The 26,895-nt window shown below is 45.8% G+C and overlaps 1 protein-coding gene across 1 annotated transcript in view; it reads left to right on the top strand.

The window, feature by feature from the left end:
• Positions 1-26,895, top strand: part of LOC122793692 (disco-interacting protein 2 homolog A-like) — a 2,141,448-nt gene that overhangs the window by 2,002,765 nt on the left and 111,788 nt on the right. Inside the window, exon 31 of the mRNA XM_044061912.1 lies at positions 9,701-9,762. Coding sequence (XP_043917847.1) covers positions 9,701-9,762 — 62 coding nt within the window. The remainder of the gene's footprint in view (positions 1-9,700; positions 9,763-26,895) is intronic.

The raw sequence follows: 26,895 nt of genomic DNA, 5'->3' as shown, positions 1-26,895 counted from the left end.
AAAAAGTGTTTGGACTCAACATTACCACAGCCTGGAAACAATAATTACTCTCATTCCTTGCCTGCAACAGGAGTTTTGATGGTGGGCACTGGCCTGTCACCACAAGGGACAGCCTTTCACTTTACCCACAGCCAGGCAGACACTAACAACAGATGCATCGGATTATGCCTGGGGAGCACACATGGTGGGAAAATGTGTACAGGGCACGTGGCCCACAGACCAAATGCATCTTCATATCAATCAAAAAGAGATGCTAGCTGTACAGAATGCCCTGACAGCCTTCAAGGATCTACTACATCCAGGACAACTATTACTAAAGATGGACAATACTACAGTTATGTGGTACATAAACAAGCAAGGGGGCACACATTCCTACCCCCTCTGCAGGCAAGCCATAACTTTGTGGAACACAGCATTGGCCTATCAAGTACATCTGCAGGCACAATTCCTGCCAGGAAAGAAAAATACTCTGGCAGACTAACTAAGCAGAAACCTCATGGACCCTCACGAGTGGAAACTAGATCCACAAGTCTTCAGCATGATAACAAAGAAATGGGGATGCCCAGACATAGATCTATTTGCCTCCCCTCACAACTGCCAACTACAGAGATTCTGCACAAGGACTTATCACTCACAGGCATGGAAGGTGGATGCTCTGTCATTCAGCTGGAAATGCCTAACGGTTTATACCTATCCACCACTGCCTCTACTCCCCAAGATACTCCTAAAAGTCAGACAAGAGAAGCCAAAAATGATTGATTGCCCCAGACTGGCCACGCCAGAACTGGTACCCAATCCTAAAGAGCTTGTCTCAAGGGCCAGCCTGGACTTTACCTCAAATTCCTCATCTGCTGACCCAACAAAACAATCAGATCCTGCCCAGCCAACGCAGAACCTTAAATCTGGCTGTTTGGCAAATAATATAGCCACTCAGAACTCACCTCTCTCTAAAACAGTTATGGATGTAATTTTGGAAGCCAGGAGGCCCAGCACCAGGAAATCTTATGCAGAAAAATGTAAGAGATTCTGTGCTTGGAACCAGGCACAAGGACTTGAACCGCTTGTTCCTAATATTCCTCAGATTTTACAATACCTAACTGAGATGCTGGACAAAGGCCTATCCTTCTCATCAATTAAGATCCATGCCTCTGCCATTTCAGCTCATTACAATACGGAACCTCCTATTTTCTCTCATCCACTACTAAGACAGTACCTCAGAGGGGCAAAAAACATAAGACCCCCAAGGAGAGCACCTATACCAACATGGGACCTCAACTTTGTCTTGGAAAAACTCACACTGCCTCCTTTTTGAGCCAGCCAATACAGCTGAGAGAAAATTCTGATCATGGAAAACTGCTCTGCTCCTAGCAATAACTTCAGCAAGAAGAGTCTCAGAGTTACAGGCATTAATGGCAGTGGAACCTTTTATCATTTTTCATCCGGACAGGGTTTCTCTAAGGACAAACCCAAAATTTATGCCAAAGGTAGTATCCAGTGTGGCTCTTAACCAGACTATTCATTTACCAACCTTTTATCCAAATCCCCAGAATAAAGGGGAGAGACTTCTGCACTCTTTGGACATACACAGGCAGCTACACTTTACTTGGACAAAACAAAAGCTTTCAGAAAAACTGAGCAACTTTTTGTGGCATATGCTGCAGGATCACAAGGAAAGGCTATTTTAAAGCAGACTATTTCAAAATAGATAGGGCACTGCATTCGTTTCTGCTATGCACAACATGGCAAATCAGTGCCTAAGAATATTAGGCCACATTCTACCAGGGCAGCAGCCACATCAGCAGCCTTTCTCAGAGGAGTACTAACTTAGGAAATTTTGGAGGCTGCAACTTGGAGTTCAGTGCACACTTTTACCAATCACTATCACTTACCTCTTTACTCTAAATCCAGAGCAGGCTTTGCCACTGCAGTTCTGCAGGGCCTCATAGCCACTCCTAATCCTATTTAGACCCAGCCGCCCAACCTCAGCTTTGGGATTCAACGCAAGTGTAATGACTGCAACAGTGAAACACGAACATAGTGCAGTTGTGTACCTACCATAAATGTAGATGTTCGAGTGTATTCACTGTTGCAGTCCAGGTTACCCTCCCACCATCCCCCTTTCATTGCTGGGACTTATCTGTACTTCTCTATTCTATGCAACCTATGTGGTGTATTTGCTTGTAGAGGAAGGTAATGTTTATGTTAGTGCATGCTTTTTATTTGCAAATTTTTATCCTACCCTTTTGGGGGCACCTGACATCTGGGGCAGAAAAAACTGATGGAAATGGCATCGGCTGCATCTTTTATACCCCCTGGCGCACTGATGTCAGGGAAGAGGCGACAGCAACCGATGCTGGACCAAGTCTTTGGAATTCAGGCCGACTGCGGGTAACCCAAGTGTAATGACTGTAACAGTGAATACACTCGAACATCTACATTTATGGTAAGGTACACAACTGTACTTTCCCCAGGTTTTGCATATATGACTTTCTTAAATAATCCCCTAGACCTGAAAGGCCTTTATTGGTTCATAGTGTTCTGGAAATTCAGGATGCTTACCAGGTCCACTAGTTTTTGCGCCATGAATTTGCAGGATGTATATTTATACATCCTGATTCACATTTCTTACAGGATTTATATTTGGTGCAAGATGGACCAAAAAAGTCAGCAGGTAAAGGCTTTCTTCATTGTATTTTCATCTACTGTATATGTCTCTGTCACATGATTAAGTACAGTGGCAGTTAACTGTCAGCAGGATGTGTGCTCTCGCCTGCTGCTGTGACTTCCTTGCAGTGCAGTGTCACACCTCCCATGTCTGTTTCACTGCCTGGGTACAGTTAGTCATCGGTCGAGATGTGGTCATCTTGGTGCATTCCCAAATAATTATTTTTGAGGGGATTTTGCTCTCTGATGACTCTCTAAACCACATTGCCATACCCTGAGAATGTCGTATTTACCAGCCTCAGAACTTTGCATGAGATTTGTGCATTTCATCCTTCAGATTCTGTAAACTTCTTAAAACCCCTCCTGGAGAGACCCCCCCCCCCCCCTGAAAATGCTGGTCCAGTCCAGGAGTATGGATTCTTTGGCCAGGGTTTTTTTTAGGTTGGAGGGGGGGGTCCAATTAGGTTAACAGACAGAAGAATCAGAATTGTTTACCTGGAATTATGGGCAGTTTTGAGAGCCTTTAGTGTTACTTGCTGTTTATTGAGAGGACCTACCCAGATTCTGAATAACAATATAATGATGTGCCAGTTGCAGTAGGCAGACAGACATACTGGCCTGTTCGGAACCATTCATGTTGGACCCCTTCCAAAAACTAGCAAAGCCTTTGCAGGCGTTACTTGCATAACTACTTCAAAAGGACTCACTAAATTCCCCCAGGCCCTGGGCTGTACGTTAGTTTTATTGCACTTCTCATGAAGAGAAAAGCTTAAACTCCACATACACACACGTGCACACACCAAGTATAGTAGGTTTCTATGAAAACCCAGGAAGAGGATCATTTAGTGATTCATAACAGCTGTCTGATCCAGTTACAGTTGGGTCGCCTACCCAGGCAGTTGTTCATAGGTGAGTGCTAGGCTAGCTGCCCTTGCAGGCCTTTTAAGCCTAGACATTTTCCCTTTTTTGCACTCTAATTAACCTGTCCTGTTTGGGTAGCAATTGGCTTTACACCTGTTAGTCAATAATTATATATAGGGGACTGGTGCAGTAAATCCAACAGCATTAGGTCAGAGGATGCCTTGTGTGCCAGACAATGTTACCTCTTAGCAATGTGTAGAAAACTGAGTATAGTGACCGAGCTTTCAGTCGGTCCATGTTGGACATGTTGTTTAGGCATTGTGCATCCCTTCAGTAAGGTGTCTGCGGCTTTCCATTCGTTTCATGTGTCTGGACGGGTACATGCAAAAAGGGGCATTTTGTTCCATGACTAACCTGATCAGTGCTGAGTAAAGGAAAACAATGGTATCCATAAACACAATCCCTTTGTTTACGCTGTGCAAAATAGAGGGACTTTCTTACAACGATGGACACATGTTGGTCAAAAGTTAGGTCACTGTCCACATAAGTTTCCAAATCCCAAACAACTGGGTTAACTCTTGAGTGTATTGTCAATGTAGTAGTTCCCTGGGGTAGATGATTTCACAAAGGGTACAGTAATGCATGTTGTGGCATTTAGTTTCAGTCCATGGTTTTGGCACCAGTTATTTATTTTGGTTAAACCTTCCTGCACGATGTCCAAGTCATTTGGGGATTCAGTGACCACTCCTAACTTGCAGTAATCTGCAAATTTAGTCAGACAGAACCCTTTGTTATTGGCTTTTACTTTGGAAAAGTAAATGTTAAACAGGACAGGTCCCAGCATAGAAACCTGAGGGGACTCCACTGGTGATTGGTCTCATTGTGGAGATAATTTACCCTGTTCTCATTTCCTGCATCTTCTGCCATTTGCCAATCCAGTGGGTGACAGGGGTTTATTCCCAGTTTATTCAGCCTGAGTGGGTAATTGTGTCAAAGGCTTTGGCCAAGTTAAGGTACGCTATGTGTAGCATTTTGCCTTCATCCATTTCTTTGGTGACCTTTTCAAAAAAATCCACCAGGTTGAGTAAGCATGATCTACCCTTGATGAATTCAAACTGTGAAGGGTTCAGTGTTTGGAGCTTCCGTGTGTCCTGATTGATTAGTTCCACATTAAGTCTTTCAATGGCTTTGCACATGAGGACTGTCAGACTTATGGGTCTAATTGCCTGGGTCTGTGGAAGGTCCTCCCTTATGCAAGGCAATGAATGTAGCTGTGTTCATTCTCTTGGTACAAAACCAGTATGGAGGCTGAGATTAAACACTGTTGTTAGGGATGTGGCTAAATCATGTTATTTAAGATACATCCAGGTCAGGACCCATTGATGCAGAATTTTTAGCTTTTGATGGAACTTTTAGGAATTGGTGTTGTCTGATAGCTGGAGGCCAGACAGTTTCAGGTATATCTTGAGGGATAAACAGAGGGAAGAGAGGGGTAAATTTAGGGCTAAATTTATCGGCTAGCAGGCTCATTGTATCTTTGGCATCAGTGTAGGCAACTTCATTCGCAATCAACTCAACACATTGATGCTTTGTGCTTCTGAGATTATGAACATAACTTAAAATGCCTTATGATTGTCTTTGGCTTGGGTAGCTATTGTAACTTCAAACTTGGCTTTGGTGGATTTTATAAACCTCTTGAGTTTTGTGTATTCTGTCACTATGAGAATTATTATTCCTTTTGGTTAAGGGAACGCTTTTGCCATTTCCACTTCATTGCAGGATCATCACTCTCAGAACCACTGTTTATGTAGTCTACCCAGTTGTCAAGACTTTAAACATCTTGTAGAAGAGGATAATGGGATATATGCAAATTGCCCCTTAAGGGCATCAGGTGTTTCAGTTGTATGGCAGTATTGAATGTCCAAGTCTTTTTTAAGTCTGTTAATGGACAAATTCAGGCCAGTAAAGCCAAACTCCACTAGCTGTGGACATGCATGTATCAGTCTTCATATGACTTCATCAGCAAAAAAAAAGTGTCTTGGGAATTCAGAACTGCCATATAGCTGAAACACCTGATGCCCTTAAGGGATCATTTGCATCTAATCCCATTGTCCTCTTTTACAAGAGGTTTTAAGGAATCACATAGTGAAAAAGCCCTAGCTTGGCTAGGATTGTCTTGTAATTTTTGCTAACTGGTTTGGCTGTGTCTCCTGTTCACTCTTTTATTCAGTTGTCAAGACTTTGAAATTTTAAATGATAGATGTTAGGGTTAGTGTGAAAGAAGCTGCATCTTATGGTACTCTTGATAGTAAAGGAAACAAGTCTGTACGCTTCACCATTGAAAGTAGAAGTCTATGGTTTGTACAGCACTTAAGGTGTTAAACCATTTATTCTGTATGCTGGGGATTTTCCTTGGACTCTGTTACTGTTTGAGATGGGTAGGTCTTTGGTACCTGATAAAGTTCACTTTTCAGCCATTTAGACCTTTTATAAGCCAGCTGAAAATCAAGCAGTAGTACAGATGGACATAGTCTGTATGTCCCTTCCTTTTTATCTTCACAGTCAGAGATTATTAATCCCTGCATAGTTTCCTCATGTAAACCTGCTAAGGATGGGGGTTGTGAAGAAGCAGTGACTGGTGATTATATCTAGAAAGCTAGAACATTTTCTATGCATGTAGTGAGCGTGTACATGCTCAGACTGATAGCTGCCTCAGTTCTCCCTGTCCTGATTTCCACCATTGGGTGAGCACAGAGCAGGAGGGGACCTAGGTTTTCTCATGGGGCTGAGAACCTAGTCTTTGATAGCTGAGCAACTCTGTCTTATTGTCGACCGTCCAGGACCTAGGCTGCTGTCCTAATATAGATTACTAGTGTCATACATAGGAAAAAAAGCCTCTAAGCCAGTGTTGGAATGCATTCCTCAACTTCCTGAATGGTATTTTGTACCTGAAGTCAGACATCAAGGATCCAGTTTTCATCTGAGACTACAGCTTTTTACTTGAATCCTTTATTCTGTTGAGCCTGTTGGTTCACTACATATGCAGTTTTTTCGTTGGAAGTGTCCTCTTCCTCATAGAATCATTACATCAACCTGTATAATTTCCATGCAGTAGGCATTTATTTGTATGAGCCTTTTCGTCTGTCCAAGTAAGTTAACCTTCCCAAAATCTATAGTTTCCTACATGGGGATGGGTTGGAGCTCACTTTAAAACAATAAACTGCATGTTTGTTAGGTATGTTGTAGAAGCTCTTCTCCATATTTTAGATATCATGAAGGGACCAAGTGGTTATAGTTGTTGAACAGCCTTTGCCAGACTAAGCATTTTAGTTTCCCTCTCTCAGGGAAGGGCTGGCAAACCCACATCCAAACAAATGGTGACTTTGAGGTTATAACAGTACAGCTCTTTGTTAATGTAATGAGTCCGGCTTCTAACTGCAGTTCCAGCAGATACTACCATCCCAGAGTGCCTTCCTTCTGGACAGCTGTGCTGCAGTAGATGGGTCTAAATTGCTTACTTTAAGTGGATGTCGATCATCTGGCCCCTGGTGATACAATAATACCCTTTTGTTCTTGATCACTAGGCTAAGAATCTGTTAACAGAAAAAACATCAAACAGGCAGACGTAAGGGATTTTATGTTTTTTGGCCCTCCCGTGGCCGATGTGCAGTAGCGCAGACTTGATATGCTTTCTAGCATTGCAGTGGGCTAGACTGCTTCCCTTCCAAAAAAGATGGGATAAGCCAACACTGGCCACTTACTTCACTCTTCCTTATTTGGCTGCTTTGGTTCTCTGGTTGCCATTTGATCCCAAATTATCCTGGTCAAGGTCATCAAGTTTTTATCCATCTGCACCATGGAGATGACTGAGTTACTTACATTTACTGAGCATTATAGGCTGCACATCCACTTCAGGACTAGATTGAGCAAAATGCCATTTTATTACCATCCACTTCCCTTAGCTTTAATGTCCAAGGAATAATTCAAAAGGCAGAGGGACCCATTTGCTGAAATTGCTTCAGGAAGGATAGGTTGTTATGTAAATACACGTCTGTGAGCTTCTTCCCTACTAAATACAGTTACCTCTACCAGGCCCAACCTGTCAAAAAATGTTACTTTGTCCATGGCACCGTTGCTGGAGACAGCTGGCAGGAAAGAACTATTGATTTTCTGGCCTGTGCTTCTCTTAACAGTCTGACTGCATTAACATCAACATAGAGGGTTTAAAGGCTTGGTGTTGGATTAACTAGAAATAAAAAGCTGCACTAGTAAAATCATCCCTTGTTAGAGAGTGTTCAAAAGTGGAGGACGTGGGGACCTAGTTGCTGAGCTGTGGTGGGACATTTAGGACACTGGGTCACCATACTAACTTTTTTGTTTTCCTGTGTAGGACTGGCATAGCCAATCACTAAACTGTACTAAGCAGAATTCCTGCATGGTTGTTTCATTAAATCACCTTTTGTAATTAGAAGAGTGAGAATTGTGAAAAGCCTTTAACCAGAGGCATAGCTGCTTCTGCACCAAGGTTTGAGTACATTAGTACAAAATATTTGTACTGATCTAAGCAGCAAAGTTTTTTTCCAGTCACTGTAGTCTGCTTGTTGATTTTATTGCTAGGATCATGTGGCTCTGTGGTTTTGCTGACCAGTAAACTGTTTGTATTGCAGTCTTGCTTCAGTCCATGTAAAGATGCAACACTAAGTTAAAAGGCACCATCTGAGGAATAGCACTGAAGGGAAGGTTATTTTTAGTTCTCAGTCTAAAGATAGTGGTCAGTTTTATCAGGCCTTTTGTATCTGCAGGACAAGTGATACTGTTGATTTGGTGGCTTTGAACTATAATTGCTGTTATGGTATGCTTTGTTTTGACCTAGTAAATGGTGCCCACTTTATTAAAATTTGAGGATAAAAAATAAAAATAACAAATATGCCCCCTCCCCCCTCGCCACTCTGCTTTTAGGCCTTCATCTCCGTTAAGTAATGTAACCTTCTCCAGTATTGCACATCCTCATGTGTAAGTTATGGATTTTTTGCTGACACGGGATGTCTTTTTTTTTTAACAGGTTTCAGTAGGATGCCTAAGTACTAGAATTGCACAGGTGAAGAAAAAATAAGCTGTTGCACTTGATGTGTGATCAGAATTGTATTCAAACTCTTTTACATAGCAGTACAGTAGTACTCTTCTGTTACTGAATTTTTTTACGACAGACATGCTGTTGAGGTGGCCTAATAGCACAGCAGTTGATAGTTTACTTGTAGCACACAAACCAACACAAGCTGAGGTGTAGGTCTGATACTGCTGGAGATAGGAGTAAAGGGGACTGACTGTGCAATGATGGCTTCTCTTTCCCAAGAGTGGAGAGATGGGAAGGTGCTTGCAGCTTAGATCAGTTTTCCTGTTAGTGGCTGGGATGATGCTAAGTGGTGCCAGCTGCCCAGGTGGGTAGAGTGCTGGGCAGGTAACTTGATGAGCAGTGGTACAGCTGTTTAACACTTATGCATGCTTATGACTTTTTTGACAGACTGCAGTCAGCATTGAAAATGTATTTTTATGGACTGGTTTATGTCTGCTTTTCGAAGTGAAAATGTATTTTTGTTAACTATTTTTTGTGGGAGGCAACCCCCCAGTCCTTTTGCAAGGGGTCTTTGCCTTCTGTACAACCTAGTTTTACCTGCACGCCTTCATAGCTTTGCAATGAAGTTAGAGTGCTGGGACTACAGAAGAGCATTTTTGTGGTTTTGCGCTTTGAATGGGTTTGTATTTCTTAACTCAACACATGCTATTATTGATAACCAAGTGATGAAAGAAGGTTTGTTAAATGTTTGCTGGATATATTATGATCAGATACAAGCACTGGCTCTATTTCTAAGGTATGCGTGCATCTTCGGCAGACATTGTGAAGGTGTGGGGAAAGTGCACCTAGGCCGGTGCTGCTTGTGGACTTGCCTGACTAACACAGACATCAGTAGGAAAGGAGGTATCACTGTATTAGGTTAACAGTAGGTGAAGAATTGTTAGCAAAGAATCTGAGCGACCAAACTCCTGTTGTACTGTTAGCTCTGGTATGTTTGGCCTCCCTTGCTGACTCAGGATAACTGTGTGAAAAAATGTTCTTATAAAAACTACTTGTACCCTGTTATGTTTATAATGATTTATTTTTCATTTTTTCCCCAAGGGAACATCAGGTCCTGATCCAACTACTGTTTTTGTAGATATGCGGGCATTGCGCCATGACAGGTAACATTAATTTGTTTTGAGCCATCTGGTAGATTTAGCTTTTGGTCAAGTGCGACATTTAATAGTTCAGGGAATAGTAGTGGCATAATGAGTGACAACTTTTTTTGTTAAGATAGCTGATGTGGTGTTGTCAATCTCATCTTTATTCTCACTGATGGGTCAGCTCCGTTTCGGCCTTTACATAAGGTCGAGGTGCTCAGTCAAGCTCATGGGCATTTTTTCCTACCCACAATGCACCTGTTCTATAACCTCCGATCTCGTTGCAGGGCAGTGAATAGGCTTTTTTCTCAGAGTCTTCAAAATCCCCAGACAAGACTTCCAAGAGGGTATCGTCGGCTCCAAAAGACTCTTCGAAGCAGAGACCCAAAACTCCTCAACTCTCTACTCCTCCAGCATCCTTGGAGCAGATAGTCACCACTGGATCCAAGACTGCATAGGAGCCGAAAGAACCCTCAGTTCAGACATCATCTGTGCTGACACATACTCAATGTTGGAGCCAATCGCCTTTCACTTGAACTAGTGAATTCATGGCTCCCATTGCCATTGCTTACTAAGTTCAAATCACATTCTGTTTCTACTAGGTCTACCAGGCGCTTATCTAATGAAGATGTGGATAGGGTTGTGCAGAGGCTGCTGAAGACTCTGGTCCTGCCCAAACTTCTGTTGGATGATCAGGCGCAGTCCACCACCCTAGTAACTGTTCCTCCTACAATCTGTCCAGTTTCAGAGATGGAAGATTCTGATCTCCAGGTCGTGTCAGTGTGTGCTCCAGGTCCATTGCTTACCTTGGAGCAGACATTCACCCTGAGAGTTTCCCTCCATTTGGACAAAGAAGCCTGTAGGAGTCAACACTCCCCAATCAGATCCTTGGAGCCTGCTCGGAACACTCCGGATACGAGACTGCCTCTACGGGCTTCGGTGCGGGTGAGTTCTGCTCCTACCTTGGCCTTGGAGCTTCTGTCACTGGCTCCAGGGATGCCTTTGGCTCCAACAATTTTTTTGTCGGATCTGGAAGAGTGCTCACAGTGGGGACCGTCTGCCTTTGAGGTTATGAGGAGGGCTCTTGCTCCTAATTGCTAAGGCACATCCTTCATCGGCTGTTCCTCCCTATATCAGCCAGTTGTCTTCATCCTCTCAGGTAACCCTCCAACAGGATCGCAGAGACCCCAGGCCTCAGGTTGTCCATTGAGACTCCCCCCTCTTCTGAAACCTCCCCAGGGTATCCCACTGAGGAGGTCCCTCAGAAGAGGACCTGCAAGAGGAAGCATCTTGACTCCCCAGAGGAGTCTATCACATCAGGCACTGACCTCAGTCAGGAAGAAGGGTACCCAAGGTCACCTCCTGTTGATGTCTTCTTTGGAGACATCCTGGAATTGTTAAAACAGAGAAGTGACTGGCAGTCCAGCCCCCCCCCCCCCTTCTACTGAGGAGTCAGTTTACCTGAAAGCTTTTGGGTCTCACCCTTCCTCCTCTTGGGTGACTCCGTCTTCCGACTAGCTTATGTATTTAGTCACTAGGAAGCCATGGGAGACCCCAGATTCCATAGAGCCTGCTCCTAGAAGGCCAAGTAATCTCATTACAGCACCTAAATATAGAGTTTCTTACTAAAGGAGTTGTATTTGATGCCATGGTCGTGGTGGTGGCTACTAAAAAGGAGCCATCCGAGATCAGCTCCTCTATCCATCCTCCTAATAAAGACACTAGGACTATGGATAGATATGGGAAGCGAGTGTTTTCATCAGTGACCTTTGCTCTTCGGTCCCTGAACTACCTTACCCATTTCACTATGCTACAGAGGAGGGACCTGTTAAAAGAACTCGGACTCCCTCCAAGGAGCCATAGCTGATGCAGTAGCAGATAAAGTTAATACCCAGCTCGCCACCCTCAAGTCTGTAGTAAACTCTTCCATGAGACTCTTATCCTATGCTGCAGATGGAATGAGTAGAGCTGCGGGTTTAGGCATTGTTCTTCGGAGACGGGCCTGGATGTGATTTTGCAGAGCCCTTCAAGTCTACCTTCATTAATGCCCCTTTTTGACAGCTCCTCTCTTTTTGGACCAAAAGTGAAAGAAACGCTCTTCAGGTGTGAACAAGGAGGCAAGACCTTGTCTGCTGTTGGAGTACCTTTTTCTGCACCCACCAGACCCTTCCCAAACGGTCAGAGGGTTAGTGGGAAAATGTGATTCAGAAAATCCCATAGGTCTTTCCAGAACGCACAAGATGGCAGTTCCCCCAGGGGCAAAGGAGGGAACAATAATGGTAGATGCCAACCTCTCGTGGCGGGGGTCCGCATAACCAAGGCTTCAGCGAATCGATCTTTGGAGGGCCCTACCAGCACTCTTGAAGGAGTGCCCGATTGCTCACCTCTGGAGGCAGTCAGGGGTCGTTTGTCTCTGCACCTGGCGAAACATCACAAATAACAGATGGGTGCAGAGTATAATATCCAGGGGATATATCATTCTCTTCACCTACCCTCCTCTTATGAATACCTTAGTTCCAGACATTCCACCCAGTCAAAAGGAACAAGCAACCTTAGAAGTTCAAAAGTTGCTCAACAAGAGTCATCCAGCAAGTCCCCACAGACCAAAAAAGATCCGGAACTTAAGATTCTTTTTAGTTACAAAGTAAACAGGAGACTGGAGACCCATCTTGGATCTCGGCATTCTAAACAGGTCTGTAAAAGAGTAAGTTCTGGATAGTAACACTGCAGTCGATACTTCCACTCCTGGAAAAAGACAGATGTGCTCCATAGACCTTCAGGATGTGTACTACCACATTCTACTGAGCAGGCAATCCAGAAGGTTCCTACACTTCGACTAGGAGCCAGTTGCTTCCAGTTTCGAGCTCTGCCCTTTGGTCTCACTACAGCCCCCAGAGTGTTCAGCAAATGCATGACAGTAGAAGCAGCTCACCTGAAGTGCAAAGGATTCCAAGTGTTTCCATATCTGGACGACTGGCTCATCTCCACCCTGACCAGACATCTTCAGAAAGCTAGTGCGCCCTTCATCTTTTTTCATCCCTTGGAATCACTATACATTACAAAAAGTCTGCTCTAGAACCATCTCAATCCTTGTTTTTCATAGGAGCACAAATAAACACAACAATTATGTCAGCAAACTTTCCCCAAGAAAGAGTCTGTGGTCTACAATGTCATGTAAGCATGCTAATCAACAATAGAAAGGCTTTGGCAAAACTAGTCCTACAGGTGTTGGGCAAAATGGCTGCTAAAGTTGTGCTAATACCACTAGCTCGACAACACTTGAGAATCCCCCAGTGGTTACTCTCAACACAATGGTCTTTTTGGATCTTCCAATGTCTCACAAGATTATACTAACCAGCTCTTGCAAAAAGGAACCTTCAGTGGTGGCTCAACTCTCCTGTAGTCTCTCAAGGCCATCCCTTTCTCCCCCCTCAGCCCAAGGCTACAATGACCACGGACATGTCCAAGATAGGGGGGGCATTATCTGGGGGAACACAGTCCAGGGCACGTGGCAGGAACATGAGGCCCACTTGCACATAAATGTTCTAGAGATGAGAGTAGTGCTCCTCGCGTTGCAGGCATTTCAGAACACACTAACTCTAGGAACAATAGCAATTCAGTCAGACAAGCGTGTCTGTGGTCTGGTATATAAATAAACAGGGGGGAACCAGATCTTACCTTATGTCAAGAAGCCCTGAGGGTTTGGCAATGGGCAGAGTCCTCCAACTGCTTTTTAGCAGCAGTGCACCTTGTGGGGAAATCCAACATGATTGCAGACAAACTGAGTAGAGCCATTCTTTGGCTACACGAGTGGTCCCTCAGTAAGAAAGTGGCGGAAGAGATCTTCCACAAATGGGGATAGCCTTGCTGCAATCTCTGTGTCACCTATCCGTGTCAAATGCAGCAACTACTTTGCCCTGATCCCCCCAGTGAGGGAGTCAACAAGGGATTCACTTGTTCACTATTGGCCCCTGGGACTCCTTCATGCTTTCTCACCAATACCTCTGATTCCCAAATTCCTACGGAAAGCAAGCTTGTTGGAGACCACAGTGATCCTAATTGGCCCCCTATTGGCTTCGAGAGATATGGTTCCCCTTTATCCGGTCTCATGTAGAGAAGGAACTATGGATCCTGGACCCAGTTCTGGATCTACTGACACATCTGTCAGGAGAACTTCATGCCAGCATCCACAATCTCAGACTTGACAACTTGGCTGCTGCGCTTCCCATGATAGCCAGGTTTCCTCTACTGTCTTCTCCAGTAAAACACATTTTGCTTTCCTCCCACAAGAACTCTACTCAGACTGTACAAAAAGATTTGTGGCCTGGTCTAATCTTTAGATAGATCCCTTCACAGCTCCCCTTGCACTCTGTTTTGGAATTCTTAGCCAAATTATTCAATGAGGAGAGCTGCTACAGCTACTATTAGGGTTTAACTAGCAGCCATCTCTAATTTTCACATACGAAACAATGGTACTGCCATAATTTCAAACAGACTTTTGTAAGGCATTCCTGAATGATACTTCCTTAATTTGCCCCTCATACAGAAACCATATTCCACCTTGGGATTTGAATTTTGTATTGTCATACCTTGTTTGCCCACTCTTTGAACCGTCTGCTACACCTGATTTGAAATTTTTATCATGGAAGACTCTTCTTTTAGTAGCTATAACTTCAGCTAGAAGAGTTTCTGAGCTACAGTCCCTATCTTGCAAACACCTGTACATAATTTTTCATAAAGACCAACAAGACCTTCAAGTATAGATTACTAATGAATGTTTAAATTTATGTGAAATAAAATGGCAGCTATTACTTAATGCCACAGTTCAACCAGGTTTAAATGATGCCTGTTCTGTTAATTCTGTTCTAAAATTAAAGTACTGTAATGTATTGCAGGTGAATGAATTTTTATTGGTTGTTGGTATCCATGTAACTTTAAATGACTGTATCTAAACTGATTTTATGTAAACATTTTAGTTCTGATGAAGCTCTGAAATTAGTAGGAACAAAAGTGCTCAACCTACCCACAAACTTGGATTCGGATTTATAACTGTTAACTGAAGATATGTGGTCCTCTCTCTCCTACATTCCTTACTCACGGGTTCGGAGCCGAGAAACGGCTCCGACTCGGCCAAATTTCTCTAGCACGAAGTCTCTGGCTGGGCTAACCCGGTATCCCAAGATGCACCTCTCCCTAGCCCAGATCTTGTTTGCCGCTCATAGAGTTAGGACGTGGTCTCGCTTGGCTGTGGCCAAGTACCCTTTCAAATACTTTTTTCTAAGTATTTTAGCAGTCTTATCTTACAAAAGCTATTTTAATAGCTAGTTTTCTCCTTGTCTAAGTTTCATTGCGAGTGTTAGTGAGATTGTGTGTTTGTGGAATCCCTTTGTTTGGCGGGCTAGGCCCGTTTAAGTTAGAGGACCTAGTCCTCTCCTATGTTTTTTCTGGTGTTAAAACTGTAGTTGGATTTGTCCTGGTCTTCCCTGCTACTCCAAGAAATGTTTGATTTAGAGGTCCTTGGCCGTTAGTGGTGTTTGTTTTCCCGCCTTCCTCTTGTGTCGTTGTCGGTTAACAGTGTGCTGTTATTTTTATCATGCCTAAAGAGCAGAAGGAGCATAAACCTCCGGGTTTAAAAAGTGTACTAAATGTGGCTACAGAATGTCTATTACGGATGGCCATGCAATCTGTGTGTATTGTCTTGGTGCTATTCACCTGCAGGAGTCCTGCAGTTTCTGCCATGCTTTTAGCGCGAGGGTACTGCAGGAAAAAAAAATAAACTAATTTTGAAGGGCCTGGTTAAGCCCTCTTTTGAGGAGTCCTTAGTTTCTTCTCCTTCTTCCAGTCATAAATCTAAGCCTTCCAAGGCCAAAAAGAGATCTCCGGCTCCGTCTGCTTCCACTGAGCCCCCGGAGAAGGTTAAAAAAGTGGTTACTGCCTCCTCGACTCCATTGTCCACGGGGCCGCAGGAGATGGTCTCGATTATGGATACTTCCTCCTCAGCTCCATTGTCCTCGGGGCCGCAGGGGAAGGTTTCGATAGGGGATACTACCTCCTTGGCCTCATTGTCCTCTGGGCCGCAGGAGGTATCAGTGGTGCTGGAGTCTACCTCTGCTCTGATATTATTGGAGCCTATTCAGAGCCGGTCACCCAGTGTCAGGCATGTGTCTCTGGGTAGGAGATCCCGATCTCCTTCTATTTCCTCCAAATCCTCTAGGCTGTCTGATTTGGATGTGAATAGGGTGGTCCAGAGGCTCCTGCAGTCGTCAGTGTTAGCAAAACTGTTCTCGGCTCTGACCCAGTCAGCTCCGGAGCCAGTCCCCATTCTGGTACCTGTGATTCCTCCTCCGAGCACCCATGTGTCGTCGGAGCTGGAGTGCTCTGCGCCGAGTGATCTCGTGTCGGCTCCGATACCCAAGGTGAGTTTATCGGAGCCAGCGTCTGTTCCAACCATGTCGGTTCCGTCCTCTGGTTTCGGTACTCTGGTTTCCTCAGTCGGACCCGAGGGTGATACCTCAGGACTACTTTCGGTTCCGAGCCTCCCTCTTGGTGCTTTGGCTCTGGGAATCCCGACTCTGGTCGTGGTCTCTGAGACGGGTCGGTCCACGGATGCGGGGGACCTGCCTTCGAGGCCATGAGGAGCGCACTGGCCAGATTGTCAGTTACATCACCTGGATCGGTCACTCCGTCCTCTTACACCCTGGCTAGAGCCTCTGACACCCCCCTATCCTTGGATGGTGGAGCCCGAAGGTCTGGGGATACCCCCTTGAGCGGTCCCCTACTTTCTGAGGGCCCCTCAGAGTCGGTGCCTGAGGAGCCCCCTAGTAAGAAGAAGTGCAAGAGGAAGCACATAGACTCCCAGGATGAGTCCCTCACTTCCAATACTGACCTCGAGGAGTCAGAGGGGTCCCCCAAGTCATCCTCTGATGATGTCTCTTTCTCCGACATCCTGGAGGTTTTGAGGTAGAGGCGACTGGCCTTCAAAGACCCTCTCTGAGGAGGAGTCTGTATTCCTCAAGGCCTTCAGAACTCAGCCCTCTGCCTCCTGGGTGTCTCTAACCTTCGACAAACTCCTGGACTTGATTTGTTGAAGGGTGTGGGAGAACCCTGATTTCGTGTTACCGGTGCCCAGATGTCCAAACAAATTTCTGTCTGCTCCCCGCGGAAAGAGTTCCTTACCAAAGGGGTTTCGGTAGATGCCTTGGTGGTGGTGGCAGCCACTCAGCAGGAAGTTGCAGAGGCTTCAGTCCATCCTCCTAACAAGGAGTCCAGGACTATGGACCGGTATGGGAAGTGTACCCTGTCTCATTGACCTTTACCTTACGGTCGTTGAATTACCTCTGTCATTTCACTCTGCTCCAAAGAGATCTCCTGAAGGAGTTAGGAGATACTCTGACTGGTAACATGCCTGAGGCAGTAGCACAGGCTGTTAACGCCCAGATGTCCTTCAAGGATGCATCTGCAGTCTTCACAAATGGGTTGTCCTGTGGATTCCAAAGTCTGGGTCTGGCTTCGCTGGTGTCGCACTTCACCCGCTCATTGCGGCAGTTCTTCGGGTATAAAGGCATCAGCTGACGCCATTTTCCTCAGTCTTTCTTGCCGCGTGGCGCCCGAAGCAGAAGCTGTTCGCAAGTGCCGGTCGGTCAGATCCAGAGATTACTACCTGGTAGAAACGGCTTCTGAAATCCAACCTTCTGTTGCGGTTTCACAGGATTTATCAGATACCATTCCCCTGGATATTTCTACCCTGCGTGGAGCTGCTAGGCCTCCTGCAGCAATGTCTATTAAGGCCTTTGCCAGGGCTAAAGCAGCCAAAGCATCAAAAACGGTGCCTGCCAAGCCCCCCTCTCTCAGGCCCAGCACCAGCTCCCATATGCTTACTTTGGCTGAGGATCTCATCTCTTTAATTCGTGGAGCCCAGCCTCATCCAGACAGGGCCTCTCTCCCTCCTCCAGAAAAAAGGCCTAGAGCAGAGCCCCTGAGCCAGTATCCACAGATGATTCCTCTGATGACTCAGAACATACAGACCCTCCTGAGGCTGCTTATTCTCCTTAAGACTCTGATGCTGAGGAGTCCATCCCTTCAGCCTCTCCTCCTGAGGAATTTTCCTTTGGGGAAACCTTGCATGCTATGAGGGAACAATTTCAGTGGCAGGGCCAAGATTTCTCAGACTCCAGAAAAGGCTTAGGACCTTTCTACATTTGCCACAGCATAGGCCTTTAGCTATACCTCCAGTACTTTCTGTTGTTGATGATGCATTTAATGATGCTTGCACTGCTCCTGATTCATTACCTCCTGCTAAGCCCGATAGGTTCTACAGGGTCCCGGACACTCATCACCATTTATATAAGGCTCCTTTGCAGATCCAGAGACTATCTCCCAGGGTCCTAAAGCTGTAGCAGCTACTTCCACTAAAACCCCTCTGAAAGGGAATCCAGGTCCTTAGAGAGATGGGGTAAAGTTTACACCTCTGCTACTTTGTCAGCTAGAGCTTTGAACTGCCAATTTCATATGATTCAATACCAAGAGTTTATGCTTGACCAGTTGACTAAAAAGCTGTCCTCTGAAGAATCTTTAGATAAGAAATATGTTCAAGAAATGGTACATAACATACAGCAGGTTAGTAACCATTCTTTAAAATGTGGCTATGATGCACTGGAGGCTTCCTTTAGATCAGCCATGACTGGCACAGTTATCAGGAGGCATGCATGGCTGAAAGAACAGGCATTACCAGACCATGTCAAATCAAAGCTTTTGGATGCACCTATGGACAAGGTCAGTTTATTTGGTGCCCCAACAGGTACTAAAAAGATGGAAGAGAAGGCAAAATCTGTACAAACAGTGAAAGATTTCTTACAAGTTCAACCTCCAAGGTTTAGCAGGAACTGGCCTCCAAGAATTGGCTCTAGGGCACAAAGAGGCAGGAATAGGCCGAGAGGCAGAAACCAAACCAGGGTGCCTACAGGGACGCCAGTGGCAAGGTAACAACCAGCGAGGATGCAACCACCACCACTACAACAACTCAATCACAGTGACGTGGCACCGCCACCAGGGAACAACTAGAAGCACCCTTAGGCGAAAGCTAACCTTATTTTCAAAGAACTGGCATTGCATCACAAGAGAAAAATGGATTTTGCAAAATATAGACCAAGGTTACAGTTTCCATTTCCATACTCTACCAAGCAAAAGAGGAATGCCAAACCTGCCACCTACTCAAAGGACAGAAGCTCTAAAGCAAATATCTCAATTACTAAGAATGAGAGCTGTGGAAAAGGTACCACCTTTGGAGCAAGGAAAGGGATTTTACTCCAGACTCTTCCTGGTACCAAGAAAAGAAAACAAATGGAGGCCTATTCTAGACCTGTCCGCTTTAAACACATTCCTCATTGTTCCAAAATTCAAAATTCAAAATGCTGACCCTACAGCAGCTTCTTCCCATGCTGGGCAAGGAGTCTTGGCTGGTAACTCTAGATCTCAAGGAGGCATAACTGCACGTCCCCATAAGACCAATTTGCAGAAGATACCTCAGATTTCTTGCAGGATCAGAGCATTATCAATTGTCAGCATTGCTCTTTGGCTTATCTACTGCGCCCAGAGTGTTCACGAAATGCCTGGCAACAGTAATCGCTCATTGCAGACTTCAGGGGATTCAAATCTATCCCTACCTGGACGACTGCCTGATACAAGCGGACAACAAAATAAAACTAACAGAAGACCTACAAAGAGTCATTTACCTGCTGCAAGCCCTGGGATATACAGTCAATATAAAAAAGTCAAGGCTGATTCCATCCCAGAGAATAACCTTTCTGGGTGCAGAACTGGACACATCAAATCAAATGGCATCCCTAACTGCAGAAAAGAAAGAGCAGCTTCCTCTCTACTTCTTGGCATTAACCAAGCAGAACCATCTAACTGCAAGAAAAGTGCTGCAAGCCCTAGGCTTCATGGCATCCTGCATAATATTGGTCCCTCATGCCAGGCTGCATATGAGAAAGCTACAATGGTACCTAAAGAATTTGTGGTCTCAGCACAAGCACAGCCTAGAAACCAAAATTCCAATGATTCCCTGCCTGAAGAAAGAGTTCCTATGGTGGGCTCAGGCCTGCCAATCAAACTCAGGATTGCCCTTCTGCAAAAGCCAACCAAAACAAACCATCACGACAGATGCCTCAGACCTCGGTTGGGGGGCACACATGCTAGACAGGTGCATTCAAGGCCTATGGACTCAAGACCAGCTGCACCTGCACATAAATCTAAAGGAAATGATGGCAGTAAAATTGGCAATCCAGGCCTTCAAACCTTTTCTCCAAGAAGGTCAGCTGATAAGGACAGACAACACCACAGTTATGTGGTACATCACCAAACAGGAGGCACACACTCATATCCTCTATGCCGGGCACTGGACCTATGGGATGTGGCTCTGAGCTACAACATTCAGTTACAAGCAATTTATGTACCAGGAAGGAAAACATTCTAGCAGACATATTAAGCAGAACTACCACAGATGCACGAATGGATGCTGCATCCGGACATCTTCAAAGCCATCACAAGAGAATGGGGATTACCACAAATAGACTTGTTTGCATCCCCACTCAATCACCAGCTAAAGAAATTCTGCACAAGGACCACCCACTTGCTTGGAAGGTGGACTCCCTATCTTTCAGTTGGAAACACCTGATAGCATATGCATTCCCACCACTTCCTTTGATGCACAAGGTGCTTCTGAAGATCAAAGAGGAACATCCGAGGATCATTCTGATAGCTCCAGACTGGCCAAGACAACATTGGTATCCATTGCTGAGGAGCATGTCCCGGGAACAAATATGGACACTGCCCTGATCCCATTACTGTTAACACAGAACAACTTCAACATCCTGCATCCAAACCTGAAAACTCTGCAGCTAACTGCCTGGAACATTACATGACAACAATTAACCCAAATTTATCCCAAAGGGTTAAGGACATAATCCTGGAGGCTCGAAGACCTTCAACAAGAAAGAATTATGCAGCAAAATGGAAAAGATATCTCACTTGGAGTACTGCAAAGGGACAAGAAGTGACACTGGTGAACATAGCCAACATCCTGGAGTACTTGGCAGAGCTCTTCCATACAGGCCTGTCCTACTCTTCCATCAAGATACATGCCTCAGCTATTCCAGCAGAATACAGCTTGGATCCTCCTGTCTTCTCGCATCCTCTGCTCAGACAGTTTCTGAGAGGAATTAAAAATGTGAAACCCTCCCGGAAACGTCCATTACCAGCATGGGACTTGAACTTTGTGCTAGAAAAATTGACACTTCCCCTTTCGAACCAGCAGCAACAGCAGAATTACAATACTTATCCTGGAAGACTGCATTCCTGCTGGCAATAACTTCAGCAAGAAGGGTCTCTGAACTACAGCCATTAATGGCAGTGCAACCCTTCCTGATCTTCCATCAAGATAGAGTGTCCATGAGAACAAATCCTACATTTATGCCTAAGGTGGTATCCAGAGTCTCTTTAAATCAGGCTATCCACCTTCCTACATTCTTCCCCAACCCACAGAACAGGGGAGAAAGGCTACTACATACCTTGGATGTGCATAGACAATTACGCTACTACCTGGACAGGACAAAAACCAATAGAAAAACTGACCAGCTTCTGGTAGCATATGCAACAGGGAAGGAAGGAAAACCAATTTCAAAACAGACAATCTCCAAATGGATAGGAAATTGCATTAGATTTTGTTACTTCTATCATGGAAAGAAAACTCCAGAGAACATCAGGCCTCACTCCACAAGAGCTACAGCCACTACCACAGCTTTCTTACGAGGAGTGGCTACCAAGGACATTATAGAGGCTGCTACTTGGACCTCCGTGCATACATTTGCCAAGCATTATAATTTACCTTTATACTCTAGATCCCGAGCTGGTTTTGCCACTGCTGTTTTGCAAGGGATCCTAACTACACCATAATCTCTACTCATTCCTCCACCCCTAGTTTAGCTATGGTATTCTACCCATTTGTGAAGACTGCAGATGCATCCTTGAAGGACATAGTACAGTTTTGTACCTACCATAAATGTAGATGTCCGATAGGAATGCATCTGCAGTCAGGATTACCCTCCCTCCTTCCCCTCTGAGGTACTCCTTGGGTATTTGCCAACCTTCAGCTAGCTTGGGGGGGATCTATTATGGTGTATTTGTTTGTATATATGTACATACATGCTTATTTTGTGTGTTTGCTCTCTACTATTTGGAAACTTTGGCATTTATCCAAATTTAGCCATCCAAGAGGGCACCTGGCATCTGGGGCAAGAAACACTGAGGAAAATGGCGTCGGCTGATGCCTTTATACCCGAAGAACTGCCGCAATGACGTCGGGTGAAGTGCGACACCAGCCGAAGCCAGACCCAGACTTTGGAATCCGGCCGACCGAAGGGCTGCCTGACGACAGTACAACCCATTTGTGAAGACTGCAGATGCATTCCTATCGGACATCTACATTTATGGTAGGTACAAAACTGTACTTTGTCTACCTAGGTTCCATTGTCAACTCGTCTATGAGGCTCATATCTTATGCAGCTGAAGGGGAGAGTAGGGCAGCTAGCTCAGGCATAGCTCTTAGAAGGCAAGCCTGGATGCACCTGTGTCATTTCGCGGAGGCCTTTAAGTCTTCCTTCACTGACGCCCCCTTTGATGGGTCCTCTCTCTTCAGACCCAAACTGAAAGACACCCTCACCAGATGTGAACAGGTGGGAAAGATCCTATCTGCCATAGGGGCCCGTTTTCCTCTCCCTTCTAGGCCTTATCCCAAGGCTCAGAGAGGAGGGAAAATGTGGTTCAAAAAGTCTCAGAGGTCCTTTTCCGCGGCTCAAGGTGAGTCCCCCTCCAGAGGCAGAGGGGGGGGGATTATTCTGGAAGACGCCGTCCTAGAGGCAGAGGAGGCCCCCGCAACTTGGGAGACTGCAATTCCTTTTGCGGTTCTTCCTTCCAGCGTTCCTGAGGCGTTGCCCGACTGTGCTATTATGGAGCCAGTCGGGGGCCGAATTTCGTTGCATCTGGAAGCCTGGGAAACATTACCCAGGATCGTTGGGTGCTTCGAATAGTTACCGGAGGTTACACTATTCCCTTTGTTTCGACCCCCCCCAGTCGGAAGGATCCCGGATGTCCCACCCAGTCAACGGGATCAAGCAGCACTAGAAGTTCCAAAGCTGCTAGAAAAAGGAGTCATCCAACCAGTCCCCTCAGACCATGTCGGATCAGGAACTTACGACTCTTTTTGGTGCCGAAAAGAACAGGGGACCTGAGACCCATTCTGGATCTCAGTCAACTGAATCACTATGCTCTGAAGTCCAAGTTCCAGATAGTCACACCAGTCCATTTTTCCACTGCTGGAGAAAGGAGTATGGATGTGCTCCATCGATCCCAAGGATGCCTACTACCACATCAAAATGAAGAAGGCATCCAGGAGTCCTTTACGCTTCCGGCTAGGAGCCAGTCACTTCCAGTTTTGTGGCCTGCCCTTTCGTCTCACCACAGCCCCCAGGGTGTTTACCAAGTGTTTGGCAGTGGTGACAGCTCACCTGAGACGTCTAGGATTCCAGGTGTTTCCGTATCTGGACAACTGGCTTCTCGCCGCCCCCACCAGGCATCTGCTCATTCAGGCCAGGGAGACGACCATCTCACTTTGTCAACATCTAGGAATTACTTTGAACTGGGAAAAGTCTGCCTTGCAGCCCTCACAGCGTGTTGTTTTTATAGGCACAGAGCTAGACTCTATTCAGATGTGCGCCTTTCTGCCACAGGACAGGATAAGAGTGTTGCAGTCTCAGATCCACGCACTGTTGATCCACGCACTGTTGCCACTCAGAAAAGTTCAGGCCTGGTTAGTTCTTCAGCTCTTGGGATCCATGGCCTCCACCATCATGCTGGTACCTCTGGCCAGGTTACACATGCGGATCCTACAGTGGCTCCTGTCGGTTCAGTGGTCCTTTCAGAAGCTTCCTCTTTCCCACTTGATACTTCTCACGGAACGATGCAAACAGGACCTCCTCTGGTGGCTATGCTCCTCCAATCTGGACAGGGGAAGGAGCTTGATTTCTAGGCCTCCAGTGGCCATGAACGCCTCCCAGATGGGGTGGGGGGGCATTATCTAGACAGGACTGTCCAAGGCACCTGGCAAGATCACGAGGTACACTTGCACATCAGTTTTCTGGAAATGTGAGCGGTGTTTCTGGTGTTGTGAGCACTCAAAGACTCTCTACCTCTGGGAACGATTGCAATTCACTCGGACAACATGTCCGTAGTGTGGTACCTGAACAAGCAGGGGGGAACCAAATCTTATCCCCTCTGCAGAGAGACCATGCGAGTGTGGCAGTGGGCAGTGTCTTCCCAACAGTTTCTGGTGGCAACGCATATTCCGGGGAAGTCCAAAGCTAAGCAGAGCTATTCTGATGCCTCACGTGTGGTCCCTGAACAACCGAGTGGCAGTTCAGATCTTCAAAAAGTGGGGTCAGCCTTGCTGCGATCTCTTCACCAGCCCCCTCAATGCCAAATGCAGCAAGTACTTCACTCTGATCCCCCCACAGGGGGAGTCACCCAGGGACGCTCTAGCTCACGATTGGCCCCCCGGTCTGGTATACTCTTTCCCTCCGTTTCCTCTGTTACCAAGAGTGATACATTGCACTGGATGGTCCGTGGACTCTGGACCCAGTGCCGGACCTCCTGATTCACATGTCAGGACAACTTCATCCATCCCTGCGAACTCTCAGGTTGACAGCCTGGCTGCTCCACTTCCATCGCTAGTCAGATGACATTCCTTTTCACCTGAAGTGGTGCACATCTTGTCTTCTTCTCATAAGTCTTCCACCAGGAAGATTTATTCCAGCAAATGGAGGAGATTCTCTATTTGGGCTCAGGCCCAAGGTTTGGACCCCTTCACAGCCCCAATTCTGTCGGTCTTAGATTTTTTAGCCATGTTGTTCCATCAGGGTTCAGTGCCCGCTACCATTAAAGTACAGTTGGCTGCAATTTCCAGTTTTCACACATCTTACGAGCCCTCTCTTATGGGCCACAAACTCTGTAAAGCCTTTCTAAAAGGCGCTTGGTTACTTCGTCCCCCTGTTTCAGAATATGTACTGCCATGGGACCTGAACCTTGTGCTACACGCTATTACATCACCACCCTTTGAACCTGCTGCCACTTGTGACTTAAAATTCTTATCTTGGAAGACGGCTTTTCTGATAGCCATTACATTGGCCAGGAGGGTATCAGAACTGCAAGCTTTGTCCATTAAACCTCCATATTTGATCTTTCATAAGGACAGAGTTTCCCTGAGGCTTAACCCTTCCTTCCGAAGGTGTCATCCACTGTTAATCTCCATCAATCGATTGAGCTACCAGTGTTCTTTCCAAACTTTTCCAATAAAGCAGAGTTCAGGTTTCATCAGTTGAATGTGCGAGATTTTATTTGCATAGGACTAAGCATGTTAGGAAATCTGATCAACTGTTTGTGTCCTTTTCAGAAAACAGAGCAGGTTGTCCTATTTCCAAGTGCACAATTTCTAAATGGATCAAAGATTGTATTTCATTCATCTACTTGTCAGCAGACAGAACTTTACCCTTTCCCATCAAGGCTCATTCTACCAGGGCTATGTCTACATCAGTAGCTTTCCATGCTAGGCTTTCCTTTGACGATATTTGTGCTACGGCCACTTGGGCCTCTCCCAACACTTTTATTACTCATTACAAGCTGGACGTAGCTTCTAGGGGCCGGGCTTCCTTTGGTTCCACGATTCTCAGGAGTATCTTCCTATGAGCCTCCCAGGATAGAGGTGCTGGGGACGCTGTCCCGTGAGTAAGGAATGTAGGCGAGATAGGACCACATAACATCAGTTAGTTATGTACTCACCATAACGATCTATGTATGTGGTTCATCTCGCCTACATTCCTAAGTACCCTCCCACCTGCCCCCTTCCTAGAGGATTTGGAGGAATATTGGTTCTGTGGACCCTTCAAGGTCAGTGAATTTTTTCCCTTGTCTGGCTGGAATTTCTTCCAGTGTTGATTGAGTATGGGTTATGATTGGTATGATTGCAAACAAGATCTGGGGCTAGGGTGAGGTGCATCTTGGGATACCGGGTTAGCCCAGCCAATTAGAGACTTTGTGCTAGAGAAATTTGGCCGAGTTGACGCCGATTCTCTGCACCGAACCTGTGAGTAAGGAATGTAGGCGAGATGGAACACATACATCGATCGTTATGGTGTGTACATAACTAACTGATGTTATGTGATCCTGTCTTACTGTACTGATGTCCTCTGTTCCACTCTGCATGCTATAGATAGGCGAAGTCTCTTATTGGCTGAGCTTTCAAAGAATTTCTGTCAGAAATTCTTATACCAAAGCTGTTTTAACAGCGTTTTCTGTGTTTTCTGGTAAATTTGTCTAGGCCTTATCCCAGGGCTGGGAAAATGTGGTTCAGTAAATTCAAAAGGCTTACTCCTCACAGCAGGGCCCCCCTTCTCCAGGGTCTTATCAGGATCTCCATTCTCCACCACCTCCAGTGGCCACATTGACTACGGACGCCTCCCAGATGGGGTGGGGGGGACATTACCTGGGCAGGTTAGTCCAAGGCAAGTGGCAATCAGACGAGAGTTTCCTCCACATCAACATACTGGAAATGAGGGCGGTGCTTCTATCACTGCAAGCACTACACAGTTACCTCCCCCAGGGCATGATTGCCATTCAGTCCGACAACATGTCAGTAGTCTGGTACCTGAACAAGCAGGGAGGGTCCAGATGTTCTTCGTGTTTCACTGTTGCAGTCATAACTGTTCTACCCCTTTGCAGAGAGGCCATGAAGGTATGGGATTGGGCAATTGCAACCAAACATTCTCTGGTGGCAACACACATTCCAGGGAGATCCAGTGTGTTAGCCGACAGACTGAGCAGAACTGTTCTCTCCCCACACGAGTGGTCTCTGAACAGTAGAGTGGCAACTCAGATTTTCAGAAGATGGGGAACTCCTTGCTGCGACCTATTCGCAACCCCCCTCAATTCGAAATGCCAACAGTTCTTCTCTCTCACCCCAGTTCCGGGGGAGATTTCCAGGGCGCCTAGTCCAAGCTTGGCCCCGGCCTGCTTTACTCTTTCCCGGTTCCCCTTATTCCCAAGGTG

The sequence above is a fragment of the Protopterus annectens genome, chromosome 2.part0 (assembly GCF_019279795.1).
Source record: "Protopterus annectens isolate FY-2018-M chromosome 2.part0, PAN1.0, whole genome shotgun sequence".
Taxonomy (NCBI): domain Eukaryota; kingdom Metazoa; phylum Chordata; order Ceratodontiformes; family Protopteridae; genus Protopterus; species Protopterus annectens.
Note: the sequence above shows the minus strand (reverse complement) of the source record. Positions and strands in the feature narration are given on the sequence as shown.